Source organism: Natator depressus, chromosome 1, assembly GCF_965152275.1.
Source record: "Natator depressus isolate rNatDep1 chromosome 1, rNatDep2.hap1, whole genome shotgun sequence".
Lineage (NCBI taxonomy): Eukaryota > Metazoa > Chordata > Testudines > Cheloniidae > Natator > Natator depressus.
Window position 1 is genome coordinate 215,661,378 of NC_134234.1, and position 27,900 is coordinate 215,689,277.

General features: G+C 46.8%; 1 protein-coding gene across 1 annotated transcript; it reads left to right on the plus strand.

Moving 5' to 3' along the window:
• The first annotated feature begins 108 nt into the window (after positions 1-108).
• FKBP4 (FKBP prolyl isomerase 4) lies at positions 109-27,869 on the plus strand. Its single transcript, XM_074935504.1, has 10 exons — positions 109-261; positions 6,220-6,364; positions 8,068-8,210; positions 20,286-20,406; positions 20,892-21,048; positions 23,099-23,189; positions 24,652-24,735; positions 25,650-25,835; positions 26,373-26,612; positions 27,179-27,869. Exons 1-10 carry the CDS (start codon positions 178-180, stop codon positions 27,287-27,289), a joined length of 1,362 nt encoding a protein of 453 aa, XP_074791605.1. The 5' UTR covers positions 109-177; the 3' UTR covers positions 27,290-27,869.
• The last annotated feature ends 31 nt before the right edge of the window (positions 27,870-27,900 follow it).

Here is a 27,900-nt window from a genome sequence, read left to right on the forward strand (position 1 = left end):
GAGCCGGCCCCCGGCGCTCCCCTGCCTTTCACTAGAAGACCCTGCTGTCCCTCTAGAAACTTCTCAGTCCCGCCTCCTGTCGCTGCCGCGCCTCTGCGCCTCGCTCCTGCGCTGCTCCGCGCCGCGCCCACCCCCGCCGCCCCGCGCGCCGGCCCCTGCTGCGGAGCGAGCCGCGCCATGACTGCGGAGGAGATGAAGGCGGAGGGGGCTCCCGTGGAGGGCGCGGACATCACCCCCAAGAGCGACGGGGGGGTGCTCAAGGTAAGGCGGGGGCTGGCTCGGCGGGGGGTCGGAGCCCGGGGGTGGGGGGAGTAGCGCGGGGACGCACGCGAGCGCCCCCCCCCCGGGCCGGGCCGGGCCGGGCCGGGCCGAGCCGAGCCGAGCCGAGCCGGGCCCGGGGGGGGAAAGGTGCAGCGCCGGGGCCCGCCCGGGCGGGACGCACCTGGCAGTAGCCCGCGCCTGGCCCCCGCCCTCCCCGCTCCAGCACTCGAGGCCCGGCTGCCGTGTGAACGCTGCCCCCGCGCCGCTTCTGCAAAGGCCGGGCGGGCACCAGGCTACCAGCCCGTCTTGCCGGGGGCTTGTACAGCCTCCGCGGCTACCTAGGAGCCTCCGCTCTTGCTGCGCTCCCTCCCGAGCGCGCGGCCACGTGCGTGTCTGCAGCCGGCGGGCTCCGGGGCGCAGCATAAGGGGCAGCGGCGGGCTCCGCCTTGCAGGCACTGGGCGAGCGCGGGGCCCCTCTCCTCCCCGCGCGCCGCGCCCAGACCGTGAGTGCATCGAATGGGTCCGGCACCAGCCCTGCCTGGAGACTGGGAGGCAGCTGGAGTTGCACGTTGCAAGGGATAGGGGCCCAGACACGCCCGTGGGAGCCGAATGCATCCCCTGGAGAGACTGCAGGCTACATCTTTAGCTGGTGTAATGGGTCTGGTTCCGCAGAAATGCGGGGCGCTCTGCTGATTTACTGCAGTTGAGAATCTGACCCTAAAGGTCCCAGAAGGGGGTGCTCTATCTTGATGTGAATGGCCTCCCCCCAGACAAAGATGGAACACCGCATGCTTGGACCTGTAGTCACCTGGGGCCCCACCTCCCTGCTTTAAAAAAAAAAAAAAAGAGGGGAGGCTGCTATATATCAATTTTGTACAGATTAGATGTGGGCTGTTGGCAAGCTGCAGATGCAGCCCTCAGCTGGGCCAAGTCCCTGTGCCCTTGCTTTAAGAGGCATGGCTTATTGCCAAGCTGACTGCAGTGGTGCTTCCAATCACTCTACCCAGAATGGCAGAAGTCTGACTTTTCTTACTCTCTGAATTTACAAACCCTGTGTAGCTAGCTTTCTTTCTTTCTTATTTATTTATTTCGTTTTTTTCTTTATTTGGTATTGCTTCTCCACTTTCTCCACCCAGACTGCAGAGTAGAGCCCTGTACAGGACTCTTTTTTTTTTTTTTTTTTTTTTTAAATTCCACTTGCTCTTCCATTGTTTCTTGCGTTTTTATCCCGCTCCCACCCACAAAAATCTTAGATTCCTCAAGTCCCACAGGAGAGACCAATTCCCCCATGCTACTTAACAAAAAAACAACAACCCAAAAAACAGTCGGTTAATATAAATGGAATTCAGATGTATTTTTTTACATGGTGAACTGGTTAGAGGTTTAGTGTTTTCCTGCACATTACTGCAGTCTGTTTCCCACCCCCACCCAATGCTGCCCACAAGAAAGTACTTTTTGTCCGTTCCTGCTATTACGGGAGCGGGACCCACGGGATCCCAGTCCCACTGTAGGGCTGTACTGCAGAATCCCTTTCAAAAGTCTGTTCTGGCGATCATGGTTAGTCTTGATGAAATGTGAGCATGCTGGTCAGTCAGAGGAGCCAGACACTGCACCAATAAAGACTATATGGAATGAAAAACTGTCTACCCTCCTTTTGGGCTGGGTGGATTTCCTTGGGTCTATCTTGCAACCAGATGTGTTAACGTAAGTGTATTTGCACTAAAAGGGCATTACTCTCTTAGCCCCTGGCCTGTCTATAGTGAAAACCAGTAGACTTTTAGCCTGCTTTCCCAGACCAGAGCTGACATGGATTTCTTTTCTTAAAACAAAATCCTGGACGACCTAGGGGATCAAGTCTGTCCTCCAAGAAGTGTTCTGTTCATGGAAACAAGGGCAGAGTCGGGCCTGTAGGCAGTTTTTGTAATGGGGGAGGGGGGTTCATTCACATGTCATGGAAACTGCAGACACTTGCATGGTTTATTTGAAGTTTACATAGAGTGTATGGGGATGGCTAAAATGCAGCCACTCCATAGAGTTAGCTGCACAGCTCAGATTGCTGTGTCCTTTGACCCCCCCAGTGCATGATGCCTGTTAAGATTTTGAGATATGATGGATTTGGGTGACTGTTATTTCACAAACCATAAAATTCTACACTGGGGGTGGGGTTGGGGAGAGAAGGAAGGGTAGGAAAATAGGACTTAGACTTTAACAAGATTGTCAAAGTGTTCTCCTGCCAGGAGGGTATAGGGTGCTGAGCAGAGGAGTGCACCTGAGGGATGCTGCGTCACCACTTACTGCACTGCCGTGGGCAAAGCAGCAAGCCACATACTTTCTCTCTCTGTTCCTGTGAAGGATGGTGCAAGATACAGTTGATCACAGGAGCAGCTCTCAGGTACAGGCCATGGACTCGGGAAGTAGCCTGCTGATCCAGCCTTTGTGTCTGAGCTCCCACAACACAAGGCCATGGCTCAAGAACAGTACCTTTTGTCCCCACCCCAAGCGTTCCAGTGGGTGAAGGGAGTGAAACAGGACCTGAAGGAAGTGGTGGTGGTGAAAAAACTGAGCGAAAAGGAGAGATGGAAAGACAGTGAACAGAAGTCATGGCATCCATGCAGCGACAAGGTGTGAGGGAGACATGAAGTCCATCCAACAGTTTCTCAGGAGGCTTTTATTTAGAGAGAGAGAGAGAGAAAAAGACAGACATAAGGGGCTCTCTTACATCAGTAGAAGTCCATGGAGTTACATTGGCATGAAACCAGTGTAATAGAGTTGGAGCACCAGGCCCAGGCACTCCTATAAAGTCACTCCTGATTGTGTCTCCACGGTTGTGAGGGGAGTCAGTCCCTACTGGCCCAAATGCAGATACACTTTGGTAGGGATCATGGGCTAGCTGGCTGCATGAACTAGCATGAAGAGCACTGTGGTCTGTCTCTGTTCTTAATGCTATAATTCTGTAGTAGCTAAAGAGGCTCTAATAATTAGTCAAGGGGCTTTTGTGTATTGACTTAGGAGCAGCAGAATTGGGAGGGGTGAAACAATAGGATTTTCTCAGTGTTGGAGACCTGTCCAGATTCTGCAGACTGGCAGTTTGTGTGGCATAACCCCACTGAAATCAGCGAGCCTGACTCTGATCTCTCATACTGCAATTTTTCACTGGTAATAGCTCCCTAGATTTCAGTGTGATTGTTTCAGTTTCTCAGCAGTGTTAGATTATAATCAGACCCAATGTCTGTACCTTGGTGTTTCTGGAAGCAGCATCTGGCCTAGGAGTTTGGGCCCAGCACATGGGCTTTTCAATAAATTAACCTAAAAATGAGAGTGTAAGGAGAAGTTTACAGTCATACTATGAATGGAAAAATTAATGTTCTCCTGGAAGGAAAATGTAAACATTTCATTCAGGGTAGGAAATTGACAACACTGTCAGGTATTACAGTATTGAAACTTGCTATTGTCCAAACTGAATGAAGCACAAAAAGTAAACCATACATAGGTTGTGCAAGGTCAGGCATGACTGATTTTTTTTTTGAGTGCCCAAGATGAGACATCCTAAAGGAACCTGACTCTTCAGAGTGGGTGCCCAGCACTTTCTGAGAGTGACCCCACTTCAGGGATGTCTCAGATTGGCACCCCAACATCAATAGCCACTTCTGACAATTCAGATCTGGATTTTTTTTTAAAGGGCAGGAGAGGGAAATCTAAATCTAAGAGATACAATTGGTGACACCAAGGGCTACTTTGGTAATTTTCCAAGACCCAAAGACTGTTTTATTTCCATGTACATATACTTATCTAAATCCAAAAATGGAGGCCTACAACCATAGCAGTTGCTTGAACTTCTGTCTTTCTTGACTGATGTCATGAAGTTGTTTGTCTTAGTTCACCAGCAATTTTTTTTTTTGAAAGCAACCCTCAGATTGGGTAGGAGGGATGGCAGCTATTGGCCATCATGTAGTGGCTCACGGGCTGTATTTAGCCTTCGGGTTTCTCTCCCTATATAAATCTATACAAGTAAGGGATATTTTCCTCTTATAGCTGGCACTGGTGGCTTTCCATTATTATAACACTCTGTTTCAATTGCTGATAAGTCTGTCAAACTCTACCATTCTGGACTGAAACTTCCTATGCTTGTGGTCTACCTTAGGTGCTACAGATCAGTCCTTTTCAAGAATGAAGCTGGTAGGAGGGTCATGCAGTGTACATTTTTTTAGTTTTTTGGGGGGGGAGGGGGGATGTTTTCTGGCAGTCGTAGTCTCCCAGTAGTTTGAAGAGGGAAGTCAAAATTTGGGTGGAAGATAGTCCTGTCTCCTACTGTTACAATGAAAATCTGTCCTGATTTATAAGCTCTAGGGACAGTCTTCATTAGCACATGTGCAGGTGAGTTTGTACAGCTGTTGGCATTCTGGGTTTTGCTAGGCTGCACTGCACATGCACCTGTCTCCTCTGAACCTCCTGTGGCTCTCCAGATACAGCTGGAACACAAGCAAAATGGAGTGTTCCATTCTTCCCAAATACCCTTTGGCCTAGTTGAAGTGCTGGACTAGTTCTAGTTCTGTCTCCTCCACTTGCAGACCTTCCTGGTTCCTATTACTGGGTAAGGCCTCATACCCTAGGAGGAAGGCAAGTAATGTTTCCCATATTACCGATTGCGTAACTGAGGATCAGCGAGGTTGAAGGAGGTTACTGCTTGTCGAGCTGGGAATTGAGCCCAAGTGGCAGTGCTTCTTGGAAAGAATATGCCAAATATGTGTATTTGGATATGTTGTCTGCAAAATGGAGATATCCCCCCACCACCACCTTTACAAAGTGCTGTGAGTCCACGGATGAATGAGTACTCGGTAACCTAAGAGCTTTAACTCTGTCCCCTACTAGATAACACTTGGATTTGGGAATAGAACCCAGGCGTCCTAACTCCCTATCTAATGTTAGAACATGTCCTCACACAGAAAAAGAGAGGGATTCTTTCTCATTCACTGCATGTACGTTTTAGTACAAAGTTCTGCCTCTGTGGTTAAGACAGCCATAAAGCATGTGCATAAGGAAACAGAATTAAGGTTTTGTGGATTACCTTATTTTTGGCACTTTTGGGTGATGTCCCTTTAAAGTCCGGGGAATGAAAAGTTAGCTGATGGAGTGTCCCTTTTCTAAATAGGCACTATGCTGTGAAGCAATTATGTAAGCAACTCTTTGCTAATATATTTAACAGTAGTTTGGTCAATGTTGGGATAAAAGTATTTCCATGAGTATGTCAGGGATTTCCTGTCAGTAGGGCTGAGAGGAAGTTAATCTCACTCATTCATGAAATAGGGAAAAATTGTGATGACCACCTTTCTCTCCCTGCCAAAATAACCCCCAGTGTTGGGCTAAAACGCTCTCTCCTAAACGTTCCCATTTTGGGTAAATCCTGTAGTTGGATTTACAGTCACCATGTTAAAAAAAAAAACAAAGAAAACAAACAAAAAAACCACCTCCATTGGAAACCTGATATTTTCACTTGCTTTCTTTCAGACAGTTAATGCATCTTTTAAGGATGCAATTTTCAAACCTGGGTGCCTATAGTTAGGCTCCTAAATTTAGATGGCTAATACATATTTGGGTGCCTGATTTGTAGATTCAAAGCTTCAAAAATGTTCTTTGTCTTTCAGAGCAAAAAGTACACCTACCAACCCAAAATAGTTCAAATGAAAGAATAGCTTACTGTAGCCAGGTAGTATTTTAGGGTGAATAGAACACAGTAATAGTAGTAATCTCGCCAGTTGGTATTGTCAAGGAAATCTGTATAGGTACAGGGAAGCTGAGAGCTGTTTTCCCTAATTTCTAATCTAAAGAACAAAGCGTTACCTCTTAGGATAGTTTAGGCCTACCTAGTGTTACACACGTGGCGGAGTTATGTGACTTTGTTATCCAAACTGTATTTTTTGTATCCAGCTCAGTATCACTTATTGAGCATTTCTTTCTCAGGTTATCAAGACGGAAGGAACTGGGACAGAGTCTCCCATGATAGGTGATAAAGTGACTGTCCATTATACAGGATGGCTTCTGGATGGCACAAAGTTTGACTCTAGCCTGGACAGGAAAGACAAGTTCTCATTTGACCTGGGGAAAGGTAATGTCCCATGTTTTGTGTTTAAGAGTCTGTTTGGCACCATTCACACTGAGGCTCCATGTATAATGATTGTGGCTCCATTTAATTGTTCCATAATTGCACATTTTAAAGCTCCTACATAATTGTGCTCCAGGAACTAAATGTTAATTTTTTAAATTATTCAATGATTTTTGAAAAATGGAGTGTAGTCGATGCAGCAATGCCTACATAAGGGTTTGTCTACATGGAAAGTCATTCCTGATTAATTCTGCCCAATTAACTTTCTGTATGAACATTCCTAGTATGGAATAAGAATGCCTTCTTTCAATTTTTCTTAATGCACTTCCAGGGTGATTAAACTAATTTGGGATAAGGCTTTCTTATTCCAGAATAAGATCATCCACATAGAAAGTTAATCATGAAAAACTATTCCCCTTTAAATAACATCCTATTGTAATATGGATTAATTTCCCCATGTAGAGAAGCCCTAAGAATACAGATGGTCTGAAACAATAGCTTAGATAAGTGAACTGTCACATTCATCTCAGTGGGGAATTCACCCTGAACTGTAATGATAACTTAAAATATCCACACTGGCTATTTCACTCCTTTCATCCTGGAAGAAACATCAAGCAAGCATGCCTATTTTTGATGGTTGGATATTGGAGCAGGTTGCAGTGGGGCAGCTGTCAAGCTGTGGAGTTAGGGAATGAGGAAACCAGCCCCTCTGCCCCTACGCTTCTAAGTCATCCTTGGTCGAAAGGGACCAGGAAAGAAGAGAAGCATGCCTCAACTGTCTCCTTGATGCCAGAAGCCCAGTCACCTCTTCCACCATTTCAAAACCTCCAGCTTCTCCCAGACGTCTTGTTCCTAGCGCTTACATTTTGTCAATCCAAAAATTTCAGCACAGCTAAAAATTAGGGGACAGGGTAAAATTGACTGCCCTAAAATAATTAACGCAAGGAATAGTGTACCAATTGGATATGGGGTGGTGAATAAGAGGGCTTGATGGTGCCATGTCATCGGAGGTCCAGGGCCCTATTTGGTCTCTGGTTTCAGGCCCCTATTTGGTCTTTTCCCTCCTTTATAATTGTGTGTAACTTTATCTTTTTGGGGGGAGGCGTGGGTTGAGAGGAAGGGGGAGCGGGAAGAAGGCAAGTTCTAGGGATGTCTAAAGGAGTTAATGCCCCAGCTGTCCTCAGCAGTAGCAGAGCTTCTTCTCCTAGATGTTTTCATGTTGAAGGGCATCTGGATAACATTTGTGCTGGCCTCTGCCAATTGATAAAGTACAAAGAGAAAGGACCATCATTGTGGATTGTCTGTTTTCAAAATATGAAAAATCTCACACCCTAAGACCTTCCTCTTCCAAGAGTTTATTATTATTATTTCACAGCACTTGGCAGCGTGACAGGAACTTGAGACACGCTCCCTGCTTCAGATGGCTTGCAGTCTGTGTAGACAAAAGATTGGGGGGTGAGGGGAGCAACAATTTAGGGTTCAGCACTGTAGGCCAGATTTTGATTACTTCCACATTTTGACTTGAGTGGAATTAATCCTGATGTATACAAGCTGAAGTGAGAACAGAATCAAGTCTGTAGTTTCTATAAAGTGCCCAATCAACTTTTGGGTGTTCGTGTAAAATAAATATTAATAGTAATGACCAGTATCTCACACTTCTTTGATATGTGCCTAGCAAGTATATGACTGAGCTCTGATTTGTGCAGGTGAGGTGATCAAAGCTTGGGACATTGCTGTGGCAACTATGAAGATTGGGGAAATCTGTCGGATTACCTGCAAACCAGAATATGCCTATGGTTCTGCTGGGAGCCCTCCTAAGATACCTCCCAATGCCACACTGATTTTTGAGGTAAGTAGGGACTGTCATTGACTACACGTTGTATAAGAAAGATGGTGCATTTGCAGTAGAATGTAGGGAGTGCATCTTAATTCCACCAGGTGACACTTGCTTATCTGTAAATTCCCTTCATTAGCTTGGAAGACTGGGTAGGCCATCAGTGGGAGCAGAATGGGATGGTCCTTGCCCTCAGAATCCAGGACCATCTTGTGAACCTGCAGAAAGATCAAAGGGCTGGAGGAGAGAACTGTGTGACCTGTTACTATTCATCTGGTCTACACTCTAGATCTGGTAGCAGACGTAAGGGAGAATGACATAGAGGTGTAGCTCACTCTAGGGTAGGATCGAAGGCAGTACCTTATTGGCAGTCCAAAATAATACATTAAAAGTGAAATACTCCTTTATATAAAGAGGGAGGAAGGATGATCTGGAAGGGCAGAGAATGAGAACTCCGTGGTTCTGTTCCCAGCTGCCATTGACTTCCTGTGTAACTTAAGTTAGGGGGTTCTGTAAAACGTGAGTAAGGGCTGGTGTACACTGGGAACTTACATTGACATAGCCACATCTCTCAGAGGTGTGGATCTATACCGGCCTAATCCCCAGTGTAGACAGTGCTAGGTGGACAGAAGAATTTTTCTATCAACCTAGCTACTGCCTCTCAGGCAGATGGATTATTTGTGCTAACAGGAGAAATCCTCCCATCAGCATAGGTAATGTCTACACTGAAGTGCTGCAAGTTACCCTAGTGCTTTTTTACCTCAGAGGCATAATTAATTTTAGTAAAGCATTTACAAATTGTATATGTCTCCTATCGAAGGATCTTAACAGTGAAAGAAGAAAACTGGTTAAGATTTGAAGTAGTTGAAAAATGAAAGTTTAGAACCCACTTCCATTTTGCAGGGTTCAAATCAGACCTACTTTTCACTTTATTGAAACAACTATACATTTTTCATTTACTCAAAAAGCCACTAACAGTAACAATGATAGGATAAATGTCTCTTCAGATCTAAGAGATAAAGTAGGTGAGGTAATATCTCTTATTGGACCAACTTCTGTTGATGGAAGAGACAAGTATTTGAGCTACACAGTTGTTTTTGCTATAAAATTTCACACAACTTGAGAGACAATTTAGGGTTTTTAAGTCTAAACCAACTTTGTTCCAAAATTGTGACGAGCTCTAATTGAGTTCACAGAGTTCATCAGTAGCATTAAAACATTACTTTAAGGATTAGCAAGATATTTCATTCTTGCAGAAGAACCACAATTCATTGTAAGGGAGCAGTTGCAGTGTGGTCCAGAGTATACTGGTGATCTGCAGAGATGGATCCACAAAGGGACTTGAGCTTTGCAATCATCAGTGTTTATTAAAAAAAAAAAAAAAAAAAATCCCTGGCATCCAAAAAGCCTGGGTTAGTCGCCTGTGCTCCTTATACAATGCATGGGGAAAGCTACTTGTCAGATAGGCATTAGGCCAGACAGAGAGACAAGGCCTCTGTAGTCTAGTGGTTAGGATATGGGAGACCCTGGGTCTAGTCCACCTACCCCAGTGACTATTTAATTACTCATTAAAAATGGAACAGCTTCAACAGGAGAGATGCAGAGAGGCTTACATCAGACTATCCCATAGTTTAGTGGTTAGGACACTAACTGAGCATTGGGAGACCCCTGTTCAAATCCCTTCTTTCCATTAGGCAGAGGGTGGAATTGAACTGGGGTCTCCCATGTCCCAGATGAGTGCTCTAACCACAGGACGCAAAGCTGTAAGGGAGGGACCACCACCACTTCTTAGTTTGAGTGGGCACTGATCTAGTGAGCATGCTCTGAGCACGCTTACCGCATCAGGACTCAAAAGTGAGATAGATGTGGGCAACACTTACCTTCCCCAGGTTCAAGGATCACATGAGGATTTAGACGGAGGATGGGCATCCAGACTTCTCAAGTGAGGCAGCAGCGTGCCCGCCCAGAGGCAGGAACTTGGTGTAGCTCACTTAGGGAACTTTTTCAGTGACACTTAAGTGCTGAGTAAGTTTAGGTACCTACAGGGTTAGGTGGCAGCCAAGCAGTGGTTTTGTGGATTATAGAGGTGCCTAAGTCCATTTGTGGATCCTGGCCTTAGTGCTGGCACTTTTCCCTTCCTCCTCCTGCTACGGGTGTCCAGAATCTTTATTGCAAGCAGCCTGGAGGCCTGTAAAAGCAGTTGGAAACAGAAGGAGGCAACTTACCTGCCTCACGAGGAGCCACTCTTATAACAGGAAGTGGGAGCAGCCTTCAAATATTGGCGCCACCCTGGAATTAGAGCCTACCAGCCACCAAGACCAGAGGAGTGGCTGGGTGGGGAGGGAATGAAGTAGTTGGGCAACATATCCGCAGTGAGGGTGCTGAGTAGGGGAACAGACTGGACAGGAGGGGAAAATTGACTCATGTCAAAAGGAACAAAACTTAAGTCGCTAAATCTTGTTCTTTGTATTGTAATTCTTCCTATCATAACTTTTTCCATGTGAGCAGTTGCTGCAGCTGCCATAAGGGAATTCTGGGTTTGTGAATAGAAGAGTGTGTGTACTGGGGGAGGGGGTGGAGTCGTTCCACGTGACCATCTTTCTATCAATGTGTTCGCCATACTTTGGGAAAGCTTTACCCTTGTTGGAAGGAATGTAGCTCCCTGCTTGGTTTGTGGGATGTTCTCAGTTGAACAGGAGAAACTTAGAATTTGAACTGAGATCCTTGCAAGTAAAAAATATTTTACATTTCTGTGGTGGTTCCCATCAGAGGGAGATGACTTTTTACAAAGTCATTAACATTATTCCATCTTACAGGAGGGAGGTGGGGGAGGAGAAGAGACACCAAAGCTGACAACTTGCCCACTGTCATAGCAATTCTGTGGCAGAGTGGGACTAGAACACAATCTCCTGCTCCCTGTAGACAATGCTGCCTCCCTTGTAAAAGCAAACAAAATGCCGTTTTGTTTTTTTCCCCAATTATTACATTCATTTATTTAAATGATTCATCATTAAGAGGCAGGAGTGCAGGTCAAACGGACTCTGGTTCTGACTTAGTCATTCATTCTAGTTTTTCTAGAGGCAAGGAGGTTTTACTTGCCTACTTAACAAGGGTGTCAGACTAACTAATTCAAAGCATAGTCTACATTAAAGTGTTACCGGCATAGCCTGTCTGTTGAGGGATGGGGGGAGTGTGTTGCTGACATATCTATGCGGGCAAAAAAACAAACCTAGTGTATCTGCACCTATACTGGTATTAAAGTACCTTCGGCTGGTAAAGCTTATTTTGCTTTGCTGAGCCAGCATAAGCTACATCAGCATAAGTAGTATAACTGTCTCTCTGCAAGAGGGCTTTGCTGCTTTAACTATACCAACATAGTTAATGTCAAGTTTTAAGTGTAGACCAGGCCAAAGTTCGTACAGTGACTTCTAAAATGTAAAAGCACTGTAAAAGTATAGTCATTAGTTTGTCTTATTTAATCTTTTCAGTTCATCTTTAGTGAAAAATGGAGGCTGGTCAACACGGTTGAGAATGTAAATAAAATCTACTGTGACATTTTCACATGTCTTTCCTTCACTCTCCCCTATTAACTTCTGCGCACTAAACCACCTGTCAGCATGGAGATATTTCTAGTGCAGAAGAATGATGGGGAGAGACTGTTGGGAGTGAGGGCTAGGTTGTAAAACCTTACTCCCAGTGATGAGCTTTTGCCCATGTGAGTAGGTCCACTGGAATTAACAGGGCTACATATGCAATTAATTGTTTTTGCTAATGGGAATAATGGGTTCACAATCTAGACCTAAAATAAAGACCTGGCAATCATTACTCAGGATCTCTCCCTCCAGCTAATTGTAGTTAGTTTTTCATTAGGTTATTGGGCTATGCATGTATACGGTGTATTGTTCCCTATAATACATCTGTGTGTGTGTGTGTGTGTGTGTGTGCACGCGCGCAGGTGCATGTACACACAAGCAGAATTATAAAGAGAGCCTGAGAAAAGGAAGCTACCTTCAATGCTGGAAGGCTTAAACCTTCACTGTTACAGTTCTCTAATGCAGGGGTGGGCAAAGTTTTTGGCCTGAGGGCCACATAGAGTTTCCAAAATTGTATGGAGGGCTGGTTAGGGGAGGCTGTGTGTGGCCCTGCCTCCTATCCGACCCGACACCCTTCTTCTCTTCTTCTCTCCCACCCCCCACCCACTTCTCGCCCCCTGACGGCTCCCTCGGGACTCCTGCCCCATCCAATTCCCCCTGTTCCCTGATGGGCCCCCCAGGACTCCTGCCCCATCCAGCACCCCCTGTCCCCTGACTGCCCCTGGATCTCCCACCCCTGACTGCCCCCTGCCGCCCCATCCAAGCCCCCTTCTCATTCCTGACTGCCCCCCCCAGGATCCCTGCCCCATCCAACCCCCCTGTTCCCTGCCCTCTGACCCCCCCAACCCCTATCCATATCCCCGACCACACCCCCAAACTCCCCTGCCCTCTATCCAACCCCCTCCGACCCCTTACAGTGCCGCCGGGAGCGCTGGTGGCGCTACAGCTGTGCCGCCTGGAGCACCGGGTCAAGCCACGGCTCTGCAGCTGTGCTGCCCGGCCGCCTAGAGCATGGCACAGCGTGCTGAAGGAGAGGGGGAACAGCAGAGGAGGGGCTGGCGGCGAGCCTCCCAGGCCAGGAGCTATGGGGCCAGGCAGGAGGGTCATCTGGCACGCAGGTCGTAGTTTGCCCATCTCTAATGCAGGGATATGAATTTTCCCAGGGTCAAAGGGACAAATAATTTAAATTTAACCTTAGCGTAACTGTTCTTGAACATGAGCAGCTGCCAGCTGACCAGAAATATACATTGGGGCATTAGACTCAAAACCCCAAAACAAAACATGCTACTTGAAGAAGCAGCTCCAGTGACTCAGCTCATAGTGGGTATAGCTCTGTGTAAGTAGAAAGTAATGGCTAAGTAGAAAGCAACTGTTTCTCTGCTAGATCAACCAGAGCTCATTCTTTAGCCCAGGGGTGGGCAAATGTTTTGGGCCACATCTGGGTGGGGAAATTGTATGTAGGGCTGGGGCAGGAACAGGCTCAGGGCAAGGGATTGGGGCAGAGGAGGGGTATGGGGTGTATGAGGGGGCTCAGGGAAGGGATACAGGAGGGGTGCAGACTGTGGGAGGGAGCTCAGGGCAGGGAGTTGGGGTGCAGGGGGCTCACGGCAGGGGGTTGGCGTGCAAGGTGTGGGCAGGGAGTTGGGGTGCAGGAGGGGTGTGGGGTGCTGCAGGGGGCTCAGGGCAGGGAGTTGGGGGGTGGGGTGCAGGAGGGGTTCAGGCTCCGGCCCAGCGCCACTTAGCTAAAGCCGCTCCGGGGTGGTAGCGGCATGCACCGGAGCCAGGGCAGGCTCCCTCCCTGCCTGCCTGTCCTGGTCCCACACCGTATCACTCCGCTCCGGGAAGCGGCCAACCCATGTCCCTGCGCAGCCCTGGGGCGGGGAGCCACAGGGCTCCATGCGCTGCCCTTGCCATGCCTCCAGGTACCTGCCCCGAAGCTCCCATTGGCCGTGGTTCCCCGTTCCCGGCCAATGGGAGCTGCGGGGGACGGTGCCTGGAGGCAAGGGCAATGCACGGAGCCCTCTGCCCCCCCGCCCCCCCCCCCCCCACGGGGCCCCAGGGACGTGATGCTGGCGGCACCATGGGGGGCAATCCTGCGGGATCCAAATCCCTGAGGGGCCGGGTCTGGCCCACGGATCACAGTTTGCCCACCCCTGGTTTAGCCCAAGGCAGAGTCTCTGCATTTCACAAGAGTTCAACTTAGTGACCAGGTATGGGTTTAGTCATACTAGCTGCCAGCAATCATGTGTGGCACAGTTAAATATATAAGTGAGAAGATCCTGCCTCTATTTGAAACCAGCTCTGTGGAGCATCCTTCTATTAACCTCTTTTTGATGTTGGAAAATTTAAAATACAAGTTTATTCCAAAAAAGTATAATGGACATATTCATACTGTACTGACAGTGAACGAGTAGCAACAAGCATGGAGCATCTTTGATAGCATGAACGTGCTCTGAAACACTTCCTCCTTACCTTCCCTAGCTCATGAATATGAAAATCTGTGTCTCACTCCTCTGGATGCTTTGAAAGAGAACTCCACATGAGATTGACTGTATTTTATTTACATAAATTTTCACAAGCTGAGCTCAGGTGTTCTGCTGCCATTCTACTAAAGTCCCCCATAACACAGGTATAGCTGAATCTCAGCCTTTCCCTAATTGCCCATGCTTCCTTAAGTGGGGATCTGTGTAACATGTTATGGTTATATGGTTGTGAATAAACAAAAAAAACGCAACCCTTCATTTTATAGAAACAGCTGCCTGTTGTTTTTGTTGTTAAAAGGCCTCTGTTTCTCCAGAAGGCTGCCCTGCACTCAATGCCCTTTGCTTCTCACTACTTTAAATAATGCCTTGATTCACCCTGCAGCATGATATAAGTGGCCTTGAATCATCCATGGTGAAGCTAGAAGGTCCAGCTCCTCAAAGGTATTTAGGTGCTGAACTCCCATTGAAATCAATTAGAGTTAAGTGCCTAAATAACTTTGAGGATCTAGGCCGAAGTCTCTGTGGTGTCTGTGTTTCCAAGCCCAGATTATCCTTCCTAGCAGAGAGGTCTCCTCTTTTCCCCCTCCAACAAACAGCACCCCCAAGGTGAATGCAAAGCAGAAGGGGAGGATGCTGTCAGCTGCCTCTTTGTCAACAATGGGGAAGTGGTTGTGTTGAGGGCAGGGATGGAGAGGTGCACATCTTTCTTTCCTTCCTTTCTTGTGCAGTTTCCTAGCAGAAAATGATAGAGCCTTGGCCTGCGTTCATTTCTCCAAGCCAGGGATTCCCCCTTTTAAGGCAAGTCTGGGAGCATGTTTTGTAGTGTGAAGATTCCATCGCATACTTCCCTTCCTTCCCAGATGTTCCAGTGGGGGAAAAGGCAACAGGTTTCTTACCTAGAAACCATGCTCATTCCTGCACATTGATAGGAGCATTGGTCCAGAGGCTCTGATTTGTTCTGATGAGGCAATCAAAAGCTTGGGACATTGCTGTGGCAACTGAAGATTGGAGAAGTCTGTCAATTACCTGCAAAACAAAGTACTCTTATGGCTCTGCTAGGAGCCCCCCTAAAACGCCTCCCAATGCACACATGATCTCCCTCCCCTCCTTGAGGACTTTCCTAACAAAAAATGATAGTTTTGGACTGAGTTCATTCCTCCAGGCCAGGGATTCCCCTTTGAAAGGAGATCCCAGGAGAGTCCTTGGCTGGGTGACTCCATTGGAATGCACTGCTGTGGAGACCACAAGGTCTCTGCATGGATGTGCTTGTGGATTTGTAGGGATGTGCATGGTCTCTGGCTTGGAGCTGTGGTCTGTTCCCCCTGATGGAATGTCTGGGGAGGAAGTTTACAATGGAATCCTCATAGATCTCCTCCCTCCTTGCCCCATCATTGTGAGTTTTACCATGGGAGGGAGGCAGTCTGTCTCAGAGCATTTAACCTGGTTTATATCCCCAGGAGGGACTTTGATAAGAATACCAGTTGCATCAAGGTATTCCTCCCCATCCCACTGAAAAATGCTGCATTGTTCTGATCTACTAGCTCAAAAAATAAAATTGGCCCACTGTCTTGTATACCTTAAGGCCCAGGAGCCAACAGTACCCCGCATCCTCTCCAGGCGTTGTGGGGATACCAGACCTTTCTGACTGAAATGTTTTTTTGCAGTTTATTCATGCAAAAAGAGAAGTAACATTAAAGCTCTGGTGAGAAAATCATTGTAATCATTTTAAGTGGCTCAGCTTGATTCTAACCCACTAAAGACTGCAAATACACTACAGCTTTTCTGCCTGGGAAAAAATGTTTGATCTTCCAAATGCTTGTGCTGAGCAGCCTGGGAGGAGCTTTTCTATAAAGAAATAAGTTCCAGTAATATGATGCAAATGACTTTCCTGAGAACCTTAGGGGAGAAATTCCAAAAAGCAACTGCTTCTCTTCTGAACTGAAGTCCGCTTTTCACTAACCTCAGCCTGCTCCTTCCTATCCTCTGCTTCCCCTCGCTGCTATTATGCCTCAGACCCTTACCATGAGTGCTCTAGTACCAAGTGTTCTAAGCCGTGAGTTGGGGCCTCCAGCCTTTCTTTTCCCAGTAGGAGACCTTCCACCCATCTGCCTCCCCCTTCCCTGCCCTATATCCAGCTGACTAATGAAAGAGGGAACCATCCCCCAGACATAGAGCTCCCTACTCCTTGCCCTCTGCACCTGATCGTGATTTAGCTGAAGTCAGTTAAAGAATCAATAAGGTACTTAAACCAAAGTAAGTGAGTCCACCACAGGGTTGCACTGACTTACTAAATCAGGTTCTAAACCCATTTAACTAAGCCACTGTAATTTTTATTTTTATGAAAACAAGGCCTCAGAATGTAAAGTTCCCTTTATTACCACCTGCACATTAGCCAGGTAATTGTGGGGTTGGAATGATGTTACAAAGTGATAATCTGCTAGCCAAAAGAAGTTGCATTCTGCAGGAGAGGGGAGCAAGCCCTCAGCTGGTTTTAAATCCGTTTCTTTGCCCTCTGCAGGTCCAGTGTGCTCCTGGTAGGCTATTCTAATTTGGATCAGCTGGTCACAGTCCTCAATAGACAAGCTGAGAATTTATAGAGAACAGCAGTGCTCCAGCCAGGGCCCCTCCCTCTCCTTACACCTGGGACAAGTGGGAGGGATGGTATAGAACCAGCTTTATGCCCACTGAGAGCTTCCCTCCCGCAAACAAGGGGCTTCTCAGGTAGCTGGATAAAGCCACTAGCCAACCCTGTGATGCCACTTGAGCAGTGCTACAGGCCTGAATTGTGCGGAGACTCTGACCCAGGAAATCTTTCCAACAGTTGTTAGACATACCCAAAGGATTAAAGCCTTTAATGGCTTGGAATTAAAGCTAGTTATGCAAAAAGAAAAGGAGTACTTGTGGCACCTTAGAGACTAACCAATTTATTTGAGCATAAGCTTTCGTGAGCTACAGCTCACTTCATCGGATGCATACTGTGGAAACTGTGCAGGAGGTCAGACTAGATGATCATAATGGTCCCTTCTGACCTTAGTATCTATGAATTCCCTTTTCTGTAGGGAGGGGCGAATCCCTTCTTTCAGTATCTCAATCAGAAAGTCCCAGCTCCCTGAAGTGACATCACATGCCATGGAAAAAAGAGGGAGAAACACATTGCACTCTGGAAGAGGGTTAGTAGAAAACAGAAATGAAAGTGCCTTCTCATGACTGGCTTTGTACACAGTAGGTTCAGGAGTGTGCAGTTGGAGATTGAGCAACTGTCTCCTCACCCCACCAGCATCTGGCACTGGTCACAGGCTGCACTCATTTCTCATTTTTCCCTCCTCCTGCCAGATTCAATATGTATTCGAAAGTAAAACAGAGAGGGCTAGGACAGTGTGAGAAAAAGCTAGATAGATATATGCTAGCATAGGGTTTTGACTTCTTTACGGAACCAGGGACAGAGGCTTGTCATCAGCAAAGTGTTGTGGAGTAAGTTGGCTTGTCCTAGTCTGGTCTTTCTCCCATTTCTCTCTGGTCAGAGTGTTAATCTGGGATCAGGAGCCCAAACAAGTTGAGAAAGAATTAACTGGAATCAGAGGCTGATCACAGCTCAAAATTATCCCTTAAAAGAAGGTCCCAAGAGAGAAGTCTCATCAGATTGTGCAAGTAGAACAGTGTTCTGTTGTTTACAACTGTCAACACCTTTCCAGATCCAGACATTCTGGGCCATTCTGTGGGACTCCACCGCAGTGACCTTGGGCAAATTCGTTTGCCATCTTAAAACAGGGTGCATTAGTCTAAACAAGGCTGATTATAACAACTATGTTGCTCATTTATACTCTTTGTTTTTACCATCAGTCTCACTACAGCATGTTTATTGGTCAAAACAACCTCTTGTTACCACTGTCATAACATACGACTTGCCATAGGCGATCAGATTGCTTGTCCATCTAGTCTGGTATCCTGTTTCCAAAAATGACCCAAGACAGGTACCTCGGGAAGAATTATCAATTCTTAAAAATCTGGAACTAGACTCTCATGCCACACTATCATTGAGAACTCAGGTTCATGTTCCAGCCAGGTCAATTTCCAGTTGTTTGCGTTTCCCTTCCAGCCGCCTTCACGCTCAGAGTCGGTTTGGCTTCACCTTTCTCTTCTCAGTACACCTGAAATGTAGTGTTTCCCAACCTGGCCCCCTTCACTTCAGGGTGGGCAAGGCTAGAGAAGAACATGGATGGAAATAAAATGAGAGCAGCAAGGGTGCTAAGGCCTAGGAGAAGGATGATATGGAGGATGTGGGACCCTCATTCACCAATCCATCACAAGGGGAGAAGGAGGGCAAATGAATATAGGTTGGGAATCACTTGAGTTCAGCTGAGATAAAGCTGGACTGAGTCTCATCTCTGTCTAGACCCCTGAAGAGCTCCTCCTGGGTTTCCTTTGATCCCGTGGGACCAGCCCCTTGGAATCTGTCTCAACTGGGGCTCCAATCCTGTGCCTATTGAAGTCAATAGGAGTTTGTTCATTGATGCCAGTGAGAGCAGGATCAGGCTGCAAGTGAGCAGCTTGCTTCAACTGACATAGCTGCACTTGAGGTTTCTGCATGTTCCCCATAACCCCCTGCTCTCTGTGCCCATCTTTCCCATGTCTACCTCTTCTTTTTGGCTCATGACCAGCCCTGACCCAGTTAACATTTCTGTTCCCTCTAGAGTCCTATCTGAGAGCAGGTCCTGGCCATGCCCACTCGTAGTGCACTGAGTTCCAGCGCGTTACCTCAGTGCCAAAGCAGCAACCATGAGCAAGTCCATCAGGCTTTAAAATGCTAGTCTTTAATGATATCTCTGCTGTGTTGCCTGTGTTCCAAGGGGTTTTTGATGTAAACGCTCCCCCCTACCCCCTCCCACACAAATACACACTGCTTTTAAACAGCCTGTGGAAGGATGAGGGCTGGATCTTGCCCAAAGTGTCATCCTGACTTCACACAGCATCATTGTTGTCAGTTAAACAGTACATGGAAGGCAGAACTGTGTGATCACAAAGCTTGTTAATGGTCCATAGTATTCAGGCTTTTATGTTCTTTGGGGGCTTCCAGCCACTAGAGGGCTAGATATAATCACAAACACCTGAGCTGCCCTGACTCCATTTTGCAGAAGGGCAAGTGCACTCATAGATTGATAGATACTAAGGTCAGAAGGGACCATTATGGTCATCTAGTCTGACTTCCTGCACAACGCAGGCCACAGAATTTCACCCACCCACTCCTGCGAAAAACCTCACCTATGTCTGAGCTATTGAAGTCCTCAAATCGTGGTTTAAAGACTTCAAGGAGCAGAGAATCCTCCAGCAAGTGACCCGTGCCCCATGCTACAGAGGAAGGCGAAAAACCTCCAGGGCTTCTTCCAATCTGCCCTGGAGGAAAATTCCTTCCCGACCCCAAATATGGCAATCAGCTAAACCCTGAGCATATGGGCAAGATTCACCAGCCAGATACTACAGAAAATTCTTTCCTAGGTAACTCAGATCCCACCCCATCTAACATCCCATCACAGGCCATTAGGCCTATTTACCACGAATATTTAATTACCGAAACCATGTTATCCCATCATACCATCTCCTCCATAAACTTATCGAGTTTAATCTTAAAGCCAGATAGATCTTTTGCCCCCACTACTTCCCTTGGAAGGCTATTCCAAAACTTCACTCCTCTGATGGTTAGAAACCTTCGTCTAATTTCAAGTCTAAACTTCCTGGTGGCCAGTTTATATCCATTTGTTTTTGTGTCCACATTGGTACTGAGCTTAAATAATTCCTCTCCCTCTCCGGTATTTATCCCTCTGATATATTTATAGAGAGCAATCATATCTCCCAGCCTTGGTTGTCTGATGCCTGAAACATACAGTCCTTTATGGGCAGCAGGATTTTTCAAAGGCCTCTCTGCTGTGGCTTTTCCTCTCATGACTAGAGACTGAACTCCATAAGAGCTCTGTGTTGACACTACAGGAATTAATGTAAGGCTGTCCTTTTCTCTGCAGATAGAGCTGTTTGAGTTTAAGGGAGAGGATCTCACAGAGGATGAAGATGGCGGAATAATCCGAAGAATCCGTACGAAGGGCGAAGGCTACTCCAAGCCCAACGAGGGAGCCTTTGTAGAGAGTAAATCTCTTTCAGGGGGGCAAATGCAGGAATATTAAAGGAAGTTGCCTTGTGCGTGGGTAGCAGGAGCGATGGCTGGCCACTAGGTAGCAAAGGAGCCATTCCAAAACCACCTCTCATTCTGCTGCTGGACAGCTTTTATCCTTCTACCAGAAACCTGACTTGGGGACTCAGGAGGCTTTGTAGGGCTGCCCAGGTGCCCACCCTCCTTGACAAGAAGAGCCAGACATTTTTCAGGAAGATAGAGAGCATGGGGAAGGTTCTGACATTTGTTCAGTGATGCACAAAGAAGAAAACCCAGATGTGCAAGTGAAAGGGTTTATTGGGTTTAGCACCAGATGTTACATTTGCTGCCCAGACAGTCTTTTTAAGGGGAAGAAGTTGCTTAGTACAAGGAAGCCTGGCATTCTGGTTCCCTCTGCTAGCTTCTCTCTTGCTGCTCTAGATACCCTCTAACCTGCCTGTGGAATTTTTTTGTATCTCAGTACAGCTAGAAGGTCGACATGGAGATCGAGTGTTTGACGAGCGGGAGTTGCGGTTTGAGATTGGAGAAGGAGAAAATTATGACCTTCCTCCTGGCCTGGAACAAGCAATTCAGAGAATGGAGAAGTCAGAGGAATCTGTGGTGTATCTCAAACCCAGGTAAGCATCTGCTGAACTCCAGTAGTTTCACTAGACCAGTGGTTCTTAACCTGGGGTGCATGCACCCCCTGGGGGGTGCAAGATGCCCTTTCTGGGGGTGCGAGACATGCCAGATTTTTTTAGAAGGTAAATCATCGAAAACACAATTTAAGCACAGGCACATAAGTATAACTCCTTTGTTTCATCAAACCTATGTGTTTGTAAACGTTATACATTTTTTTAACGATTACTGTAATATACAAACAAAAAATATATCTAGGTTTAAAGAACTGACCTACGTCAACGATTTTTGATAAAGCGTGCGAGAACATATTTTGATTTTTATAAGGAGTGCGAGAACATATTTTGAGAACCAAAGGGGTGCATGCAGGCTGCAGTAAAGGTTAAGAACCACTGCACTAGACTGTGACTGTGGCCCCAGGACTTCTGTCCATTGATTATTCTGGGCATGTTTGTAGCTCACCGGAGTGGGTATGTTTTCTGATTAATTTAGTTCTGCCCCCTCACCCCCCAAAATACCCTGGTCAAAATTTGGATGGCCCCAGAAACCTGATACCTGGGAAGTATCTAGCTAGCTGAAACTCCGGTTGAAGAAGCAGCCAAACTGGAATGTGGGTGGGCATGAACTGCATTCCCCACTGTTGGGGTGGAAGAGTAGCATTGGCTAAAGAGTTCATGTAGGAACATAGGGGTTGCTGTACCAGAACAGAGCGATAGTCTAGCCATCTTCAGGGGCTAGGGAGAGGTGTAAAAACCGCATGCTGCTCCTAAGTATTCAGCACAAAACTGTGGTGGTCAATGCCTTCCTGCCCCCCCCCCCCCCCCCCGAGAGTTATTATGCTCTGAAGCACTTGGATTCACAGCCATTGTCATTTTCATCCCAGCCCTTGGGACTTCACATGCTGTTCCTATTTGTATAAATGTGCATGCCCTTTATTGACTCTTAATAAGCTATTTACCTCAGTAATACTCAGCGTACAGTGATGCATGTGAATGAGCTGGGGGTAGAGGATGGACGTTCTTGAGATCAGCTTTTTGGCCAGTCTGATGTGAGAAAATAGCCAGCTCACAGATGCTCAGGTTAGGAGAGAGGCTGTTAGAAAATCCCTTTGCTGATAGAACAGCTATGAACATTTTGTGAGGCCTTTGGGGAGAAGAAAGAATCTCTCTGCTTTCTCCGAAACAAGACCAGTTTCTGTCCAAACCCTGCATCCACCATGGGAGCTGTTTCGAAGATACGCATTCTTGAGTGAGCTGAGAATGGCTGGGCCTGGAATACGGAGAGCCAGCTACTACAGCTTTTTTGATGGTCCTGCATGTAAGTAGTAGTTCCCCTTTCCAAGGAAATAAGACAGATTCTGTGGAAAGGGGGAGATGCAGGCTTCATAGCAGGATTGCAAGCAAGAGAAAAGTTTGTCCTCCATTTCCTGCAAGCCCTGGCTTGTTTTAGGTTTTGAAATATTTTAATGAATCTAGTGCTAGTGAATGGTGCAGGTTAAACAGCAGTTGGGATCAGAGTCCTCTGTTTATTCTCAGAATGGATAGAGAACAGGCAGCAGCTAGACATGCTCCCCCAATCCGACAGGCTGGCACCTGAGCTTGAGGGACTACCTTCAGATGGGAGGAGATAGCTCAGTGTCGAAGCTCATTAAATTCTTGGCCTCACAACAAGAGAGGCATCTTGTGCCAATTACCAGTAGTTTTATGGTGTGGTCACATCCACTAGGAACTTAACCGAGACCACCAAACTCATTTCATAGAGGCCATCTAACAGCCATGAGATGGTAACAACTTCGGGTGGCTGCTGATCCAAAATCGATACAAACTGGTAACCTATAGATGAAAGATTTTGCATTCCAATCCCACACAGTCACCCCGGCCCCACCCCTGCTGTTTTTAGGCAAAAACTGCTTGTGCCCTTGTGTATTTGGTAACACTGAGCAGAATGCAAATTTGGTGCATCTATATAGGCATGTTCTCTTGGCTTCTGCTTCCCTAACAGAGAACAGGTCTAGCTGGATTCTTTAGAAGCCACTTATTTCTCTTACAGCTATGGTTTTGGGAGTGCTGGGAAGGAGAAGTTTCAGATCCCTCCAAATGCAGATCTGCAATATGAAGTGAAACTGAAAAGCTTTGAAAAGGTAGGAACAAAGGGATGAAGTCCTGTTGGGATGGGGAAAGGGATGTGTGTGGATATAGGCTCTGCCTGAGAGAGCAGGAGGAAGAGGTGAACTTTGATCAGCTGAGGATGGGAAAAGTAATAAACCTATGGAAGGTGAAGTGGGAATAGGAATCCTTGGACGAAATCCCCTATATTCTCAGTGGACCCACATATGCTTTGAGCAGCATCTCTGCTGCTGTAATCCAGTTCCCTCATGCTCAGTGGCAATACCTCCACCCATTCTTCCATGCCTTCCTTCCTCTCCTTACCCCATAAAAAGATGCAGCACATACTGATTGATTTCTGTAATGCTGCCTGCAGTGACTCAAGAGCCCGAGTACCAACCTCAGGGCAGACTGTTAGGAAGAAGGGCACAAACCCCAAACTGGTTGTGAGTTTAAACTTAGATTTCCCCAACCAATTATCAAGTGTAAACTCCTCAGGCACTATAACAGCCCTAAGCATGGCGTCACAGACAGTCCCCTTGGGTACTCCAATCCATTTCACCACCCAGGTGAGCGTACTTTTGTGGTAGATCGTCCCTTATACCAAGAATCACAGCAATATTCAGGTCACTCCCAATCCCAAAAGACCAGTCACTTTACCCTGTATCAGTTGTACCTTAGATCTCACACCAAAGACAATACCTGTAAGCAATTCTATAATAAACTATCTAAAGATTTATTAAGTAGGAAGAGGAAACAAGAGTTATTTATAAGGTTAAAGCAGGTAAACAGATACACAAATGAGTTAAAATCTTAAGTTTTGAAAAGTAATAGAAGTTTCTATAATAAGGAAGCTCTACACGACCTTTAGAGCTAACCCAGGTTAAGCACTGGGGATCTCTCACTTACACCTAGTAAACCTTGCCCCCCACAGTTCAAGCAGCATAGATTTCCTTCTGTTTGGGGTTTGATTCCTCTTATCCTTTGTGCTCTGAGGTGCAAGCTCAGCATCTTCACAGGGAGAGAGGGGTGAAGAGGCAAAATAACAAATATCTGTTGTCCTCTTTATCATCCCACAATAGTATGTCTGGTGTCAATGGACCTTTCCCATTGGGTAGGATGTAACCTCTTCTGTTGGAGATCAGCACTTTACACTAGTTAATGTCTTTCTCATGTCTGGTGATTTACACAGTCACAGAGGCTCACAATACAAGTGTTCAAATATCTTACAGTACGGGATACAGATGTTTTAAGTGAGATTAACGTCTACAACAACTCACAAGCATTCAGTAAAGTGTAAACACTGAACACAATCTTACAATTCTCATACCTGTTTTAACAATACTAACACACAGTTGAGCCAGACTGATTCCAGCTCTGTATTTGTCAGTGTTGAGTTGAGACATGGATACCTTGGCATGAACTGGTACCTGGTCTGCCAGCATCACAGTTTCTTCCAGTCTCTGATGGATGACTGAACTGTTTCTGTCTGGACAGGCTAAGGAATCTTGGGAGATGAATACAGAAGAGAAGCTGGAACAAAGCTCCATTGTGAAGGAGAGAGGCACCCAGTACTTCAAGGTAAGTTAGAGTCCTCCCTGCGTGTGGTCAGCATTGCCCAGTCCCTGCTATAGGTCAGTATTGGTGCTGGAGAAGACCCTGTTGCAGGGCCGTCGCACACATTGATGGCATGTTGCATGCAATGTGCTGCTGAAGATAGGGGTACTTATCTTAGTTTTTTCTCGGATGCTGGAGGATGGGCCTTGGAGGTTTTTTTGTCCTGTTAGGGAGCTCTCCTTGGTGTCCATTCTGCACTTTCCCTGGGGACAAAGAGCTGGAGGTGGAGCCTTGCAAGGTATACCCACTTGGTATTTTCCTCTCTTATATGTCTGGGGTTAGTGATCCTGGGGCTTTTGCTGCTCTACAGGGAGTTCTCCTCTGTGCAGGAACAATGTGGCAAAGCTACAATGCTTGAATTTGCTGCCATGAGACTATGCTACACATGGGCAAGATTCTGCCCACCGAGGGGGGCCTGAAGCGGCCATGTTACAGCTGGGGTCCCCAGGAGGAGTTTGAGCTGTCATGGCTGCTTTCTTCTAGGAGGCTTCCATGGCACACATGCCAGAGTGGTAGCTGCACTACGCACAGAGAGTACAGCATGCTCCCCACTCTCTGCATCTAACCAGTTGCGGCAGCTGGTGCAGTGGGGAGACAGTGGTATCCTGTCTTTCCCTGCTCTGTTTCAGACATCTGGCACTCATGGGGGACTGTGCTCCCCAGTGGGATTCTGGCCTGTTCCTGTGATTTGTGCACAACCATCCAGAAGCGTATTAGTATATGATTTTATCTTCACGTACAGCACTTGTGTGGAGTTTGGCCACAGAAAATTTTCTCTGTTCACCTTAAGGTAGCTGTTCCTGGGTTGAAAAAGGGGAGTAGGGAGTGTTGTGAAGAGGAGGGTGGAGCTGGACTAACTCCAACTTTATTGACTACAGGAAGGGAAGTACAAACAGGCAACATTACAATATAAGAAGATTGCGTCCTGGCTGGAGCACGAAACAGGGTTCTCTGAAGAGGATGATGCAAAGGCCAAGAGCCTGAGGCTTGCTGCCCTCCTTAACCTGGCCATGTGCCATCTGAAGCTGAAGGAGTACTCCCTGGCCTTGGAAAACTGCAGCAAGGTAACAAGGTTTTATACACCCTGGTGAGCAAAGTAGGCAGAGCATCTGGATCTTGCTGTAACTAGCTGGGCAACAGAAATCACTGTGGTGGGTTTGTGCCTCTCTCTTACTGTGCGTCCACTCCTGGGAAGGGCCAATATATCAAATTCCTCAGTGGAAATGATTATTCTTTTCCATCTTCATTCCCTGGGGGGGATTTTTTAATAGCTTCTTGTTTGAGAATCTCTAGGCACTTCAGAAAGGAAGGTAAGCTACACTTTACAAACAGGGAAACGGAGGTACAGAGAAGTTAGATGACTTGCCCAAGATCACACAGGAAGTCAGTGACCCAGCCAGGACTAGAACCCACATCTCCTGACTCCCTGTCAGATGCCCTAGTTACTAAACCACACTGCCTCCCTTTGTCTTACCAAGCCCAGAATTCCTGGAGTGTTTACCCTGTAAAATAAGCAAGCTCATCCCGTAAGTGTCTCCTGCTGATTGTCTGGCTGTATTTCCTGAAACCAAACTACAGCCTGCTGCTCCCTTCCTATCCAGGCGCTTGAGTTGGACAGCAGCAACGAGAAAGGCCTTTTCCGGCGTGGCGAGGCCCATCTAGCTGTCAATGACTTTGAATTGGCCCGGGCAGATTTCCAGAAGGTGCTACAACTTTACCCTAGCAACAAAGCAGCCAAAGTGCAGCTACTAGCCTGTCAGCAAAAGATCCGGGAGCAGCATGAGAGAGAGAAGAAGATGTATGCCAACATGTTCCAGAGGCTTGCAGACAAGGGTGCCAAGGTAAGTGGTAGCACACTGCAAAACCCTGGGAGAACTGAATGGATACATGTGGGAAAAGAGGCAACAGGGATTGGGGCATTCTGCTTGCCATCTTCAGTGCTGCCAATGGTACAAAGGGAGGACTCCCCAGCACCGCACCTGCAGAGAATGGAAGTAGCCCTCTGGTACCATGTTTGGCCGCGTTGTCAGAGCCAAGCAGCACAGAGAGTTGTGTAGATTGGAAATGTTCTTTTACAAATCCTCATCATTCAGAGCCAAAATAGAGTCAGAAGCATGTGCATGTTGTTGCTCCCTGCATGAACCGGGCCTCGTTTAGGAAGCACTGCAAGAAGCACCTCTTTGCCCAGGCCTCCCTAACTGCTCTTGGTTTCCTAGCTAACTGATAAAACTTTAGGGAAGCAGGATGCATGGTCTCTGCATGAGAGATCCTGAGTCTCAGCTGAGCCCCTTAGGGAGCCCAGATATCCTGCTGATGAGCACCAAATTAATCTCTGTTATAGTGATAAGCTGCTAGAATGGGGAAGGGGTGAACGTTTCGTTCAGTTTTTTCATTGTCTCCCATGTAGCCAGAAGCTGATACCCTCCAGACCAGTGGCAGCTGTAAAGATGACACAACCATGAAAGAAGACAAACAGAACGGAGCCGAAGATAAATCACAAGTTGATGCAGAAGCATAAAAACAAACCCAATTCCATTAGTTTTGTAAACTGAAGAATTTCCAGTGAATTAGACCTTTATTTTTCTATCTGGTTGGATGGTGGCTTCAGGGGAGCAGAGGCTGGGGCCACGACACCGCAGTCATTTACAGCTTCATGTGTATGTCTAGGTAGGAAACTCGGTGGTGGCCCAGATCTGGTGTAATCTTAGGGACTTTATTTATTCATTCTAGCCCTCTGTTGTTGTCGGGAGGTCTGTCAGGATTCCTTCTGCTCAGTTTCATTTCACTCTGCCATTGGTGTGTCTCTTGTTTTGTGGTCCCAGCTCATTCTAATCCAAGTCCTGCTTCCTAAACCCATTTGATTTTTTCTTTTAACGCAATCTGCCTTTCCCGAGAGAGTCCTCACCTGAGAGACTTATGAACAAATCACTGCACCGAATTTTTCCGCCTCCACCTTGCTCCTTGCTGTTGCCTCTGTTAAAGCAGAGACCCCCTCCCATGAGTAAGTGTTGTAACCCTCCTCCTATGCCTGTTCTTTGCACATTGCTGAAGGTGAAGACTGTGAAGTCAAAGCTTGAGCAATAAAGCAGAAAAACTCCCAAAGGTCAAATTTGTGTTTTTAAGCAGGAT

Coding starts and splice junctions, on each gene's coding strand:
- FKBP4 (XM_074935504.1), top strand. CDS start 178: ATGACTGCGGAGGAGATGAAGGCGGAGGGGGCTCCCGTGGAGGGCGCG. Junction 262..6,219: donor GCGACGGGGGGGTGCTCAAG/GTAAGGCGGGGG, acceptor TTTCTTTCTCAG/GTTATCAAGACGGAAGGAAC. Junction 8,211..20,285: donor ATGCCACACTGATTTTTGAG/GTAAGTAGGGAC, acceptor TTTTCTCTGCAG/ATAGAGCTGTTTGAGTTTAA.